General features: G+C 59.3%; 3 protein-coding genes across 3 annotated transcripts; 1 reads left to right on the plus strand and 2 right to left on the minus strand.

The window, feature by feature from the left end:
• Nucleotides 1–504: 504 nt before the first annotated feature.
• ACA1_062460 (uncharacterized protein) lies at nucleotides 505–7,069 on the plus strand (the record flags this gene model as incomplete). Its single annotated transcript, XM_004339468.1, is given in 20 exon segments — nucleotides 505–899; nucleotides 975–1,079; nucleotides 1,311–1,429; nucleotides 1,502–1,661; nucleotides 1,750–2,582; nucleotides 2,645–2,730; nucleotides 2,807–3,163; nucleotides 3,177–3,374; nucleotides 3,552–3,878; nucleotides 3,982–4,032; nucleotides 4,211–4,420; nucleotides 4,513–4,632; nucleotides 4,745–4,817; nucleotides 4,890–5,337; nucleotides 5,444–5,588; nucleotides 5,679–5,794; nucleotides 5,915–6,044; nucleotides 6,424–6,615; nucleotides 6,701–6,850; nucleotides 6,932–7,069. The coding sequence occupies 20 exon segments, from the start codon at nucleotides 505–507 to the stop codon at nucleotides 7,067–7,069; spliced, it is 4,353 nt and encodes a 1,450-aa protein (XP_004339516.1).
• A 301-nt stretch (nucleotides 7,070–7,370) lies between these two features.
• On the minus strand, nucleotides 7,371–9,628 carry ACA1_062470 (Nacyl phosphatidylethanolamine phospholipase D; the record flags this gene model as incomplete). Its single annotated transcript, XM_004339469.1, has 10 exons — nucleotides 7,371–7,463; nucleotides 7,552–7,728; nucleotides 7,824–7,887; nucleotides 7,964–8,165; nucleotides 8,238–8,350; nucleotides 8,464–8,526; nucleotides 8,650–8,761; nucleotides 9,026–9,111; nucleotides 9,193–9,326; nucleotides 9,431–9,628. The coding sequence occupies 10 exons, from the start codon at nucleotides 9,626–9,628 to the stop codon at nucleotides 7,371–7,373; spliced, it is 1,242 nt and encodes a 413-aa protein (XP_004339517.1).
• A 184-nt stretch (nucleotides 9,629–9,812) lies between these two features.
• Nucleotides 9,813–12,384, minus strand: ACA1_062480 (aspartate-tRNA ligase; the record flags this gene model as incomplete). Its single annotated transcript, XM_004339470.1, has 10 exons — nucleotides 9,813–10,088; nucleotides 10,181–10,686; nucleotides 10,755–10,914; nucleotides 10,993–11,120; nucleotides 11,193–11,259; nucleotides 11,335–11,630; nucleotides 11,714–11,876; nucleotides 11,949–12,009; nucleotides 12,084–12,139; nucleotides 12,214–12,384. The coding sequence occupies 10 exons, from the start codon at nucleotides 12,382–12,384 to the stop codon at nucleotides 9,813–9,815; spliced, it is 1,884 nt and encodes a 627-aa protein (XP_004339518.1).
• Between the last annotated feature and the right edge of the window lie 305 nt (nucleotides 12,385–12,689).

Here is a 12,689-nt window from a genome sequence, read left to right on the forward strand (position 1 = left end):
CGCTCCTCGGTTCCCGCGTTCAGTTTCCCTTCAGTACGTAGTTGGGCGCGCGCAGGCCACACAGCACGGTCACTGCTTGCCTTCATCAGACCTGATGCATGATGAGTGCAGCGCCAGTCTGTTGCTGGCCGGAGCAACGACGCAGCGCTTGGAGCCACTGGGGCGTGCTGACTGGACCTGGCCGGAGGGCACTGCAACACTCACCCTCCTCGGGATCACCGTCAACAAGGACCAGGTGAAGAACAGCACATGTTGTCATCCTTGTGATTCATCACGGGGTCAACCCTGGGCTGACATCTCTGCTCAATCCACCCCCTTACTAGGACGATCTGCTCCCGACGCTGTGTGCCAGCCTCCGAAAGTACTTCTTTCGTTTCATGTCCGAGGAGAGGAAGACCCGAAACGCGTACGTGAAGGAACGCTGCTGCGCGCATTCTCGAAAAACGCAGCAACGTTTGTGTGACTGATCGGGTTTGGAAATTGCGCAGTGAGCCAAGCGCGCAGATGCTACAGGACTACGATGACATCGATTTGTGCCTGTGCTTCGTGCGGGACTGCATCAAGAGGCACAAGGGCGTGAAGGCGCAGCACTTTGCAGCCGTCCTTCGCGGCGAGGTATCCGAATTGGTGCAGAGCCTCGGCGCGCTCGACCCGAACGCATATAGCTACACCCGCGGGCTGATCCACACCTTCCGGCTGGCGGTGTTGATCCATGCGCACATCCTCGAGTGGCTCTTCATGCTCGCCCAGGCGCCAGAGCCGGAGACCACCCACCATTCCTTCTCGCTGCTCGATGATCATGTCGACGATCTGTCGGCGCCGCCCGAGGAGGCCGTGCTCGTGGCAGCGGCCGAGACAGCACTGGAAGAACCCAGGGACTCATCCGACGCCAGCCAAATGTGCGTGCCTCCTCACCCTCTCTTTGGACTGTGTTGTCTGATGCATCAAACTGGTACACTGTGCTGCGACTACAGGTTCATTGCGCACGTGAACATGCTGCTGGCACAGCTCTTCGCCCTCTTCCAGGACTTCCCCAACTTTATCAAGCTGCCACCTGTTCTCACCAATGCCACGCAAAGGTCAGACATGCGTGCACCCAATTCGGCGATTCGTTACCGCAGCCCTCTCACTCTTCTTACCACACTCCATCCACTACAGGCCGGTCATGCTGCTTTGGCGCAAAATTATGCACTTCACCGACGCTCACCATGCACTTCGGCCAAGGTATGATTAGGCGTGGTGTGTGCTGTTTTTTATTTGCGCGCAACAGGTGATCATCATTGCACCTTTTTTCCTTCTTGTTACCACAGCAACAACGTCATTGGAGGCAGAGCAGCTCAACCCTTCTGGAAGACCTTCAACGCGGCCCTCATGGAGCTCAAAGCGCTCCCCACGCTCTCGGCCAAACCTCCCACCAACCACGATTCGGGTACCGCTACTGCCACTGGCACTGCCACACGTGTCGCTTTCTCTTACGTCCTCTTGTGATGGCTGTCCGCAGCGCCGCACGTGTGGGAGTTCAAGTGGGACCTCCTGTTCCACCTGATACCCCTGCTCCAGTTCGACGCTACGACAGGCACGCTACTGGGCGTTCAGCACGTGGCCCAACACGCCAACTGGCAGCTCGTCCTCGACCTGCTCAAGAAGGCGCCCACCAACATGTACGTTGTGTTTGTGCACGTTGTGCCGTCAATCGCTCATGGCACTGGAACATCATACTGACTGACACACCACCTGCACCTACACCAGATATTCCGCTTCTCCGGGCGGGCTCGAGCACATCCAGTGCCGCCACGCTGTCCTGGTGCGCATTCTGGAGCTCAGCCAGGTCTGGCCTCCGTCGACTGAGATCATCCCCCAGCTCTGGGCCATCGTGCGCGAGTCCTACAAGACCGCCACCGCCACTGCCTCTTCATCGTCACCGGCGTCCAAGCTGACGGCGACGTGGCCGGATTTCGTGACCAACTTCGGACCGACGACCCTGCCGGCTACACTGACCCTCAATCCGCCGTCGGCCTGGAACAGAGACAAGGACTACGACCTCTTCCTGCGCATCCTCCTGGTCCACATCTACAAGACCGGGCTCCCCGCCGCGCTGCCTCCGTCGCCGCTCCTCCCGCCGCTCCCCGCACCGTCGACGTCGTCACAACCGCAGGGCGGCAGCCAGTCGCCGTTGCGAGCGCAGCAGCCGTTCGCCTCGCCGCTGGCCGCTTCGGCTACGACGTCCGCCATATCGCCGCAACAGCGCTCGGTCTTCGCTGCGCCCGGAGTGCGCCAGGACTGCCCTCTGCTGCCGGTCGGCAGATCAGCGGCGGCCGCTCCACTATTGACGACGACAACGTTGACGGCCGTGCCGGCTGAGGGCCTCGAGTCGACAACTTCGTTCTCGTGCTACCCGTTCGTGCGCCCGACGGCGCTCGGCTTGCCACAGGCAGCGATGAAGAAGTTCACCTCGGTCATCTATCAGAGCGCGTGGATCAGGAAGCTGCTGCCCGCCACCGATCTCCTCTGTCTCGACCTGCTGCTTAACATAGACAAGGACAAGCGCAGCTACGTCACCTTGCTCAAGGACAAGATCAACGGTACGTACCTACAACCACAACCGGTCAATCTTTACTGATTATTTTTATATGGCGATAATCAGAGCTGGTGGGCCACAGCCACTTCCTGAAGGCCGAGGCTCTGCTTCAGCTGGCCCTCTTCGGCCAGGCCTTTGGTCTCGATTTCTCGGTGCGCTCACTTGCCGATTGAAGAGCGTGTACGTACGGCTCATTGATCAATGTTGTTCGCACATGTGACACACCAGGGCGTGGCGACGGATCTGCACGAGTGTATGAAGCTCATGTGGACCGAGTACATCACCGCCCTCAAGCAGGTCGAACCCGCGTCGCCTCAACAGGGCAGACGCGCATGGCGCCCGACGCCCGACGAGCAGAAGCGACGGGAGGAGACCCGGGTGAACGCGCAGCGCGCCTGCGAGGAGATGGAGCCCCACTGGAAGCTGGCCCTGCGGCAGCTGACGCGCGTGTTCACCAACGCCCGCGGCAACTTCGACTGCTTCGAGTACAGGCTCATTCCCGATAAGTGGGACTCGTGGCTGGTCCGTATCACCCTCATATTCCTCTGTGACGACACGCGAAGCACAGCGCGGCTGTTGACCCTCGTGCGTACCGCAGTGTTCGATGTTCTTCGAGATAAAGCACCTGCCGCACTGGCTGGCCATGGCGGCGATCAACCTCGTCGACCAGACGCTCCCCAAGTGGTCGGCGCAGCGCAGCAGCGGAAGCTCATCTGCGTCGGGCTCGTCGTCGTCATCGTCGTCCTTCGAGTGCTCTTTCACCCTCCAGTCCTACTACCGGACCATGCGCGCACCCGTCTCGGGCGGCTCGCCCTCATCCACTTTTGGGCGAGCAGGCAGCAGCACCTTCTCCTCGCCCCCCTTACAACGGCCGCCATCTTTATCACCGTCTTCTTCATCGCCCTACTACGCGCCCTCGTTCGCATCTCGAGTCGCATCGCAACCCCCGCCACCCCCGCCCTTGGCTCTGGAGGCAGTGACCGCCGCGGACGCAGCAGCACCGCCGGGTGTCGAAGCCGCAACTGACGACTGGGACGAGGTGATGGCGGCGATCGACGTGGACGCGATGATGCGCCAGGCCGAGGCGGCCAAGGAGCAGGAGGCCGAGGCCCGACGGCGGCTCGACGAAGCGCGGAGGCGCGAGGATGAGGAGCGACACGCCCGGCAGGCCCGGGAGCGACAGCTCGCCCAGGAGAAGGCCAACATGGAGCTGCTAGCCCGCTGCCTGAACCAGGTGGTGGAGAAGGTTAGGCGCGCGATCCTCTACGATCGCAACACGCCCACGATTCGCACCTCCCTGGTACCAGGCCTCCCGCCAGCGTCCATCCACCATATTTCATTGTAGGAAACACTGACGCGTATGCGTGTGGTGGTTGTACGCACGCACGCACGCACGCACACAGGTGAACTTGTTCGCCAAGCTGTCGCCGCTGTCGATCGGCCACAAATTGTTGGTACGACCCCCTCAGAATTCATCTCGACGTCCATCGCCCACTCCAATGGGCTTACCCACTGGTGGTCTCGCTATGTGTCGTGTGTGTTGTGTGTGATGTGTGTGTGTGTGTGTGTTGTATGTGTGTGATGTGTGTGTGGCGTGTGTGTGTGTGTGTGCGTGTGTGCGTGTGGAAACAGACGTGGGAACGCGCGCTCGAGCTGTTCGGCCTCAACGCTGCGGAGCCGCTGAATGGAGCCGCTGCTCAGCCGAGGCAGGGCGATAACTACCCGACCATCGGCATGCCGGAGCGGAGACGCCTCGGCATCCAGTTCCTGGCCCAGGTGTTCGACGACCTGCCCTCGCTCCCGCCCTACTATCTTCAGCCCTACGTGGCGCCTCTGTTCCAGGTGCCTCCTGTTATTATTATTATTATTGATCTTTATTATTATTATTGATCATGAGCGTCGCTTGTGCGCGCGTGGTGTGCCACACACAACAGCAACACGGTGCGCAGATGGTGCGAATATGGCTGGGCGGAATGATGGCCAACGAGTGGACCAAACAGCACACGCTCACCGCCGCTCTCGTGCGCTGCTCCCACCAGCTGCCCTTCTTCCAGGTTCGTACTAGATCTGAAGCCCACAAGAGCCTCTACTTCGCGAAGTAGAGGCCTCGCGCCGCTTGCACCAACACCAGCGCTGACAGACCCTCGCGTGGTCCCCCTCCCGCAGGATTTGGGCTTCAAGGAAGAGTACCGGGTGAGCAAGGACCAATGCTTCGGCGACCGCCACACCCTCGTCACACGTACGTTCTCCCTTCTGAGATCCACTCGCGTCCCTATCCGCTCACACGACACACGACACACGCACTACACAGGGGTGCTCAAGAAAGTGGGCGAGCTGTGGACGGAGTGGAATGAGGACGAGGAGATCGCCGGCGTGCCGCACAAGCGCCAGCAGCTGCGACGCGACTTTGAGGACACGATCGTGGGCGGCTTCCTGGGCCACGTCGACCGGTTCATCGCGGCCATGAACGAGGACCTGGGCCGGACCGAGGGCGTACCCAACAAGCACGCCCACTACTCCCTGCGCGCCCGGCAGGTCTTCAAGATGGTCGGTGGCCTGCTGCGCTACGGCGGCGCGCTCACCTACCAATCCGAGCACCAGCTCCAGCTCCTCCAGCAACGAGGCTCCGGCAGCGGCGGACAGCAACGGCAGCAGGGCCAGCTGGTGTTGACCGTGTGCGACAAGTACTTCCAGACGCGCGAGGGCCTGCCCATGCCCAACCTCCGCAACAGCACCCGCGACATCCTGCGTCTATGCAAGTACGCCATCGTGTCGTGTGTGTCGCGTCGTGTGTCACGTCGTGAGCGTCGTGTGCGTCGTGTTGTCGCGTGCTGGAGATTAATGCATCGGTGCGCGTGTCGTCAGGTACGAGATGGTAACGAACGTGCTCCAGTTCCTTAAGACGTCGTTTGATGCAAGCCCCACGTGCGATGAGGACCTGCGGCGTCTGCTCTTCGACGTCCTCGACGAGTCCATGCGCACTGGATTCGCCCAGGCCTTGGACCCCACCGTACCCCGAACCTGCTTTCACACCACCCCCTCCCAATGTGTTACTTGCCAACACACACCGCACACACCGCACACACCGCACACATGGCAGCCGCAGCACGATAAGACGAGGTTCGAGGACAGCCTCCGGAGCAGGATCGTGGAAGTGCTCGTCAGGGACTCGCCAACGCTGCGCCGCCACATCGAGACCACCTTCATCTCGCCTGCGTATGCCGCCCGTCCCCCTTCTCCCCCGGAGCTCCTTTTCGCATGCATGTGTCGACACGAAATGCTAAGAGACCACCTTTGACCACTGTGTGGTGGTGCGTCGACAACGCGGCGTTGCAGGCTGCAGACGGATCGGGTGGCGGTGGACATCTCCAAGAGTTCGTCGCTCACGGGCTTCGTGTCGGGCTACCGCAAGGCCGCGATCGCGCTCGTCGAGGCCATCTTTCGCCACGCGGCACTCACGCACGACGTGCGCACCCCTCCCCGCCCACTAACAGTCCCCTTCTTGGTTGTCTAACTCACATACGTACGCACATCACCCTACACGCACACGCCACACGCCACACGCAGGCGTTCGTGGAAGATGCGTTGATTTTGGCGGTGCCGCTTCTTCGTTGTTTGGATGCGCCGAGCTTCGACCCTACCTATCCTTTCCTCGACGGACCAGCTGCCAGGTCCGTCCCTCCCCCCTCGCGCATCGCGTCGATCTCATGAGTCCCTGCTATGCATGCGACACACACACACCACATAAACACACATACACACACAGTGTCAGATTGTCCTGCTATGATGTGGTTCAGCTGATTGCCAGGAAGGTGAACACGGCCCCACGGCCACCTCCTGTACAGTCGACGTCGACGTCATCCGCATCCTCTTCCTCCGTTGTTTCCCTGGACGCGGTGGCAGCGGGTGGTCGGGCTGTGTCCGCATTCCTTGCGGGCTTCCTCCGCTGTGCTCTCCTGCACGTCATCCTGGACCTCAACTCGGCCGAGGCCGCCTCCCGCCTCCAGCGAGCGCCACCCGAGCTGACCTTCGTCAAGGTACCACCATGCACACGCACCACCGCACACCCACGCACTTCCTCGTGGTTCTGACCTGGCCTCTCTTGGGGGGCGGGGGATGCAGCGAGCGTTCAATGAGGAGGTGAAGCGAGTGGAGGGCCTGGTGCACGCACAGTCGCCGGCCAGCCAGCGGGAGCCGCTCCCGGCCCGGTCTGAGCCGTCTTTCCTGGTGACCACCCGCGCCACCTTCGATCTCTCGGTCGCCTCCGATAGGGTACAAGAACCACACACCCCCTGCGCTCGCACATTCACGCATGCTCGCACTCAATGGTGGAACGCTGTGCGTCACCTACAGGACAAGATGCTCGCACTGCTGGTGGGCCGCGCAGTGGACGCTGCCGTGGCGGTACTGGCCGTCCCCGAGTCCGAACTCGACCTCGATCAGTGCCACAGCGCCCTACAGCAGGTTTGTGGCGCCACCCACGCTAATTGAGCTGGCAGCCGAAACGGGTATGACAATGACGATGGTGAGGATGATGACCGTGATGGTGTTATACCTGCACGTGCAGGTGCTGGACCGGATGGGAAGGCCCGAAGGACTAGCGGGTTTGATGGCCAAGCGACGCGAACCCGTGGTGAAGTCCCTCCTCACCCATATCCCGATCCTCATGCACCATCTCCAGCAACGACGGCAACGACGGCTTCTCTCAGGTCGTGAAGAAGAAGAAGACCGCAGCAGTGCTGCAGGCGGTCTGTTAAAATAAGTGTATTATTTTCGTCAAAATGATCACAAATCACTTGGTCTCCTCTTCCTTGTTGTCTCTCTCGTCCTGGAGCAGCTCTGGGGTGATCGCCTTCCACTCGGCAAACGGGCTTGTGGGCAGCACCTGTTGAACATCCATCATCGTCATCATCAACAACACCAACAGCACGTGTTGTGCACACCACTCGCTGGGAGAAGAAGCCAGGCCTTACCTTGGTCTCGCCGTGGCGCACGGTGATGAACTCGTCGCCGCGCATGTTCTTGGCATTCACGAGCTCGGCGATTCGCGAGCGCGGTTCGAACACGTGCTCGTCCGTGAGCACGAACGTGCCCCAGTGCATCCCGATCGACGTGTGCGCCCTGATGTCCTCGTGGATCTGCACCGCCTCCTGTTCCCTCGGCAGCGCAGCGCCAAAACGCTCATCCCGTTGAGTGCACGCTCTCACCGCATCTCTTCAGCTGGTAACGGTGATGACAAAAGTACCGCTGGGTCGATGTGCTGTGGCTGCATGAAGTCGCGCGGACAATAGGCACCAATGGGGATGAGCCTGGGCCACGACACGACACACACGACACACGGGTCAGACGACACGGGACTCTTCGAAGGGCGTTGTGTGCGCGTACCCGAGATTGAAGGGGCCGAGGGTGTCGCCGATCTCCTTGAAGGCCGGGCAGTAGCCCGTGTCGCCGGCGAACCACACGCGATTCGACGCGCCGGCCACCGCCCAGCTGGTCCACAGGCTCTTGCACCGATCGAAGCCGCTGCGAATCGACCAATGCTGGCACGGCGTGGCCACCACCTGAATCCGCACCTCCCGCTCTCCGCCTGCGATGGGCGGTCAGCCAACGGAATCCGATTAATGCGCATGGGCTGGGGAGGGGGAGGTGATGCACGCACCATCGTCGCTGGGGACGGTTTTGACGAACTCGGCGCTCTCCCACCAGTTGAGCTCCTCGACGTTCTCCACGCCGCAGCTCTGGAACCACTTCCGCAGCCCAATCGGCACGTACCTGACGATAGACCGCCACACATCAACCCACTGTGCACACAAGAGCTCACAAGCGCACGCACACGCAGCACCGCACACGCATTGCAAGCAACTAAACAGAGCTAAAAAACATACCATTTCGCCTTGTTGCCCAAATGTTCAACAACGCCGATGTCCAGGTGGTCATAGTGGTTGTGGCTGCGCACACAAAATTATCTTCAGTATATTATTATTATTATTATTAAATAATATTCTTTAACATTATGCGTGTTGTTGGTATTGGGCATGATTAGAAGGGGCGCCAGAGGGGGGTAGGAGTACCTGACGATCACGAAGTCAATCTGGGGCAGCTCATCGAGACCGAAGGGCACGGGCCGGAAGCGCTTGGGGCCGAGGTGGACCGAATTGAGAGGCGAACACCGATCAGCCCACACTGCACCATCATCCCACGCGACACACAGCAACACTCGCCCTATTAGCCCAATTCTCGCGCTCTCTCTCTCTCTCTCTCTCGTCTCTCTCTCGTCTCTCTCTCTCGTCTTTAAGGAGGAGCTTCTCGCTCACCGCAGAAGCGTACCAGGATCTGTGTCAACACGTACGTAGCAGGAGAGCGGGTGGAGGCCAGTCAGCCTCGCCATCATCGTCACAATAATAGAGAGCAAAGAGAAAGACGGCAAAAGTCATGGTTGCGTGGTACCGGTGAGGAAGTTGACGCCCTCCATCTGCACGAGGAAGGTGGAGTGCCCGACCCACGTTGTCTGAATGCACGACGCCGAACGACCGCTGCAGACGCAGGCAACATCAGGCCACCAACGGTGAGTGCGTGTGTGTCACGTGTGCGCAAGTGCGGTCGCGAGCAAGTACCTGGCGGAGCTTGTCGCGTCCTCGGCTTCAGCTTCATCGCAGTCGCTGCCGTCGGCCTGATCGCTGCCTCGCAGGGGGCAAGAGGTCTGCGGGTTGTTGATGGCCTCCCAGTCGGGCTTCTCTACCGGCAGCTCCTGTTGTACCATAAAATGAAACACAATATTTAAAATAATATTAATCTACCGTCTATTTTTTTAATAAAATAATATAATATAATTATTAAAGGCTGGCGGCGCACGCGGTCGAGCTCTTCTTTGGAGGGGAGAGGCGGGGTCTTGCGCGAGAGGGTCCACTTGAGGGCCTCGTAGGGGGTGCGAGCCTGCCACGTCGACCACGGGTTGTCGTACTTGCCCCGCGAAAATAGGGCGCGCGACAGCTGCGCAGCCACGCCGTTGCCATCCTCCGGTCCCGCCACCTTCACCTCGTCCTTCTCCATCTTTTGCAATCAAACAACCGGAGAAGTAAAGAAAGATGAGATACTTAGCCCAACCGGAAGTTTTGGTTCGGCGGATTTTGAACGCGTGTATTTGTGTGAAGCGCTGCGTGACAGCGAGCTTTGTTGGTGTAGTTGAAGCTAAACGCGGAGCGGGGAAGAGCCCCTCTTGGATGCCCGCTGCTGTTTAGGGGGTGAGCCTGGTGGGGTCGCGAGGGAAGAGGGAGGACTTGCGGATGTTGCTGAGGCCCAGGTAGAGCATCACCACGCGCTCCAGGCCCACGCCACCACCGGCGTGAGGTGGCGCGCCATACTTGAACGCGTCGATGTAGGCCTGGATGGTGGGAATGCTAACGCCCTTCTCCTTGGCCTTCTCCTCGAGCAACGCCGCATCGTGGATACGCTGGGCGCCCGAGCAGATCTCTTCCGTGCGGATGAACAAATCGTACGAGTTCGAGTAGTTCTGCATAACCGCCACCACACAACGTCAGAGAGGTCTCACAAGATGATTGGACTGGGGGGGGGGGTAAGATGAAGAACTGGCTGGTGGCGTACGGGGTTCTTGGGGTCGGGCATGGTGTAGAAGGGACGAATGGCCGAGGGGAACTTGTCCAGAATGTAGAAGTCCACGCCGTACTTCTTCTTCACGAGCTTGCCCAGGTGCTTCTCCTGGGGCGTGCTCAAATCGTCGTAGTCGCCGATTTCGACACCGTCCTCTCGCAGAAGGGCGATGGCCTCCTTGAATTCGATGCGCGGCGAGGGCGAGGTGTACTTGAGGTCCTCGAAGGGGTACTGAGCCCTGACGGCCTCGAGTTCGACGGCGTACCGGTTCTTGAGGCCGTCAAAGAGGAACGTGAAGAGGGCGTCGAGCACATCAAGCACCTCGTGGTAGTGCTCGTGGAAGGCCATTTCGAGATCGAGACCGACGAACTCCGTAAGGTGGCGGTGGGTGTTGGAGTTCTCAGCACGGAACACGGGGCCGATCTCGAACACTCGCTCAAAGTCGGCGCAGATGGCCATCTGCTTGTAGAGCTGAGGCGACTGGGCAAGGTAGGCAAAGCCTGTGCACACAGCGGCCGTCAGGGATGTGCCACATAAGATCGTCGAGGTGGGGTGGTTCACAATGTACCGTCAAAGTAGCCAAGCTTGAAGACGCCGGCACCGCCCTCCGAAGCGGCGGAGATCATCTTGGGAGTGTGGATCTCAGTGAAGCTCTGGCCGAGCAGGAACTCCCTGAACAGCTGGCACACGCCAGACTGGATCCTGAAGATGGCGTTGTTGGCCGAAGTCTGCATGATTGCCGGAACAAGGTAGAGTCGATAAGTGAATGATTCGCCATTGGCAGGGGCGATGGGGAGGGGGTGTACCCTGAGGTCGAGAATACGGTTGTCGAGCCTGGTCTTCTGACCCACCTTCACGAACTTCTGAGCCTCGCTCTTCTGCCGAGAAAGATCCTCGAGCTTGGCCTGAAGTTCGGTCACGTCCTTGCCCTCCTCTGTAAGAGAAAAGCAAATAAGGAACTCTAGCTCTTGTCCTTGGGGTGAACGGAGAACGTTGAGTTTCGTACTCTTGGCCTGCTCAAGCTCGGCCTCGACGGCGCTGGCCTCGGCCTGGATCTTCCGGATTTGGGCTTTCTGTGCGGCAACAAGCATGGGTGAGCGATCTTCTCGTCCTGGGGAGTAGTCGAAAATTAGAGATGACGGGGGTACCTGGGCCTTCAAGATGGGAGCCGGGCGGGAGGCATCCTCGAGGAGAAGGGGCAGCTCCTGAAGGAGAGTCTGGCTGACAACGAAGAGGCTCGTGACACGGAGCTCCACGTCCTTCTGGGTGCACGATGCGATCTCGGTACCGGCCTTGGTGACCACACCCTCAACGTCGACCAGGGATTCGCGGTGGATGCCCTTGGTGAACTTGATCATCTCGACCGACACCGTTTCGTTCTTCTCAAGCACGGCTTGGACCGTGGCGGTCCTCTGCCTCAGCACGACGAAGGCCAGCTTGTTGCCTACACACTCAGGTGAGTTAGCCCAACACGGACAGTGGGAAGAGAGCTGCAAGTAGTAGTGGTGGTAGAGGAGGTGAACGCACCAGTGCCGCGCACAGTGTAGAGACGTGCCCTAACGAACACGGTCTCGCCGTCCTTTGCGGCGGAGAGGTTGCCCACGTTGGTGTAGACCTTGTGGGTTCGCTCCTCGGATCGGATGAGCGGACGCACGCCAAAGTTGTCGAAGGACTGCTGCTCCTTCACGGGCTGCACCGAGCGCACACGTCGCACCGCGTAAGACAAAGAGCGTAAAATTAACGAGGGAAAAGAGGACAGTACCTCAGCAGCGCCTTCGGTGCCCTTCTTCTTGGCGGCCTTGGAAGCAGCCTTCTTGGCCTCCCTGGGGACCGAACACGTAGCAATCACATTCGTTAGATTTTCGAGGAATTCACAAACGAATCAGTGGGTGCGTACTTCTTCGAGAGACCCTGGCCAGCGGCATCGGGGTAGGCATCTTTGAATTCCTTCTCCTGCATGAATTAACGCACTATGGGTTAAATTTTGCAGTGGCATCTTTTTGTAGGGCCACAACAAGGGTAGGCACCGAGGCGACAAGCTTGGCCTTCAAATCCTTCAGCTTGTTGAGCAGAGGTTCGAGCTCGGCCTGAGCAGCCTTGGCCTGCTTCTTGGTCTGCAATTCGGAAGTCGAATGCTTAATATCCTGCTTGATCGCCTCGATACCCTCCAAGAGCGCTTGCTTCTTCGTGTCTTCCATTCTTGCACGCTCGATGCCGCTTGTACTTTGTTGATCCGTACAGTGAAACAAAAAACAAAACAAATGATTTGACGGTTCTTTTCTTCCTGGGTTTCTCCGAGTTGGGAAATTTCCAAGTACCCGTTCGTGTTTCGAAGACAAGAAGACGACCATAAGGAACGCTCAACAATAGAAGGTGACCAGGAATAGAACAATAGGCATTGGGTATTTATTAAAAAAGCTTTAAAAGAAGGCTGGTATGGTATGATGATGGTCTCGCCATCGCTCTCGATGGTTCCCTGGGAAGGCTGCAGGACACTGTTGTG

Source organism: Acanthamoeba castellanii (assembly GCF_000313135.1).
Source record: "Acanthamoeba castellanii str. Neff unplaced genomic scaffold scf7180000084599, whole genome shotgun sequence".
NCBI lineage: Eukaryota > Discosea > Longamoebia > Acanthamoebidae > Acanthamoeba > Acanthamoeba castellanii.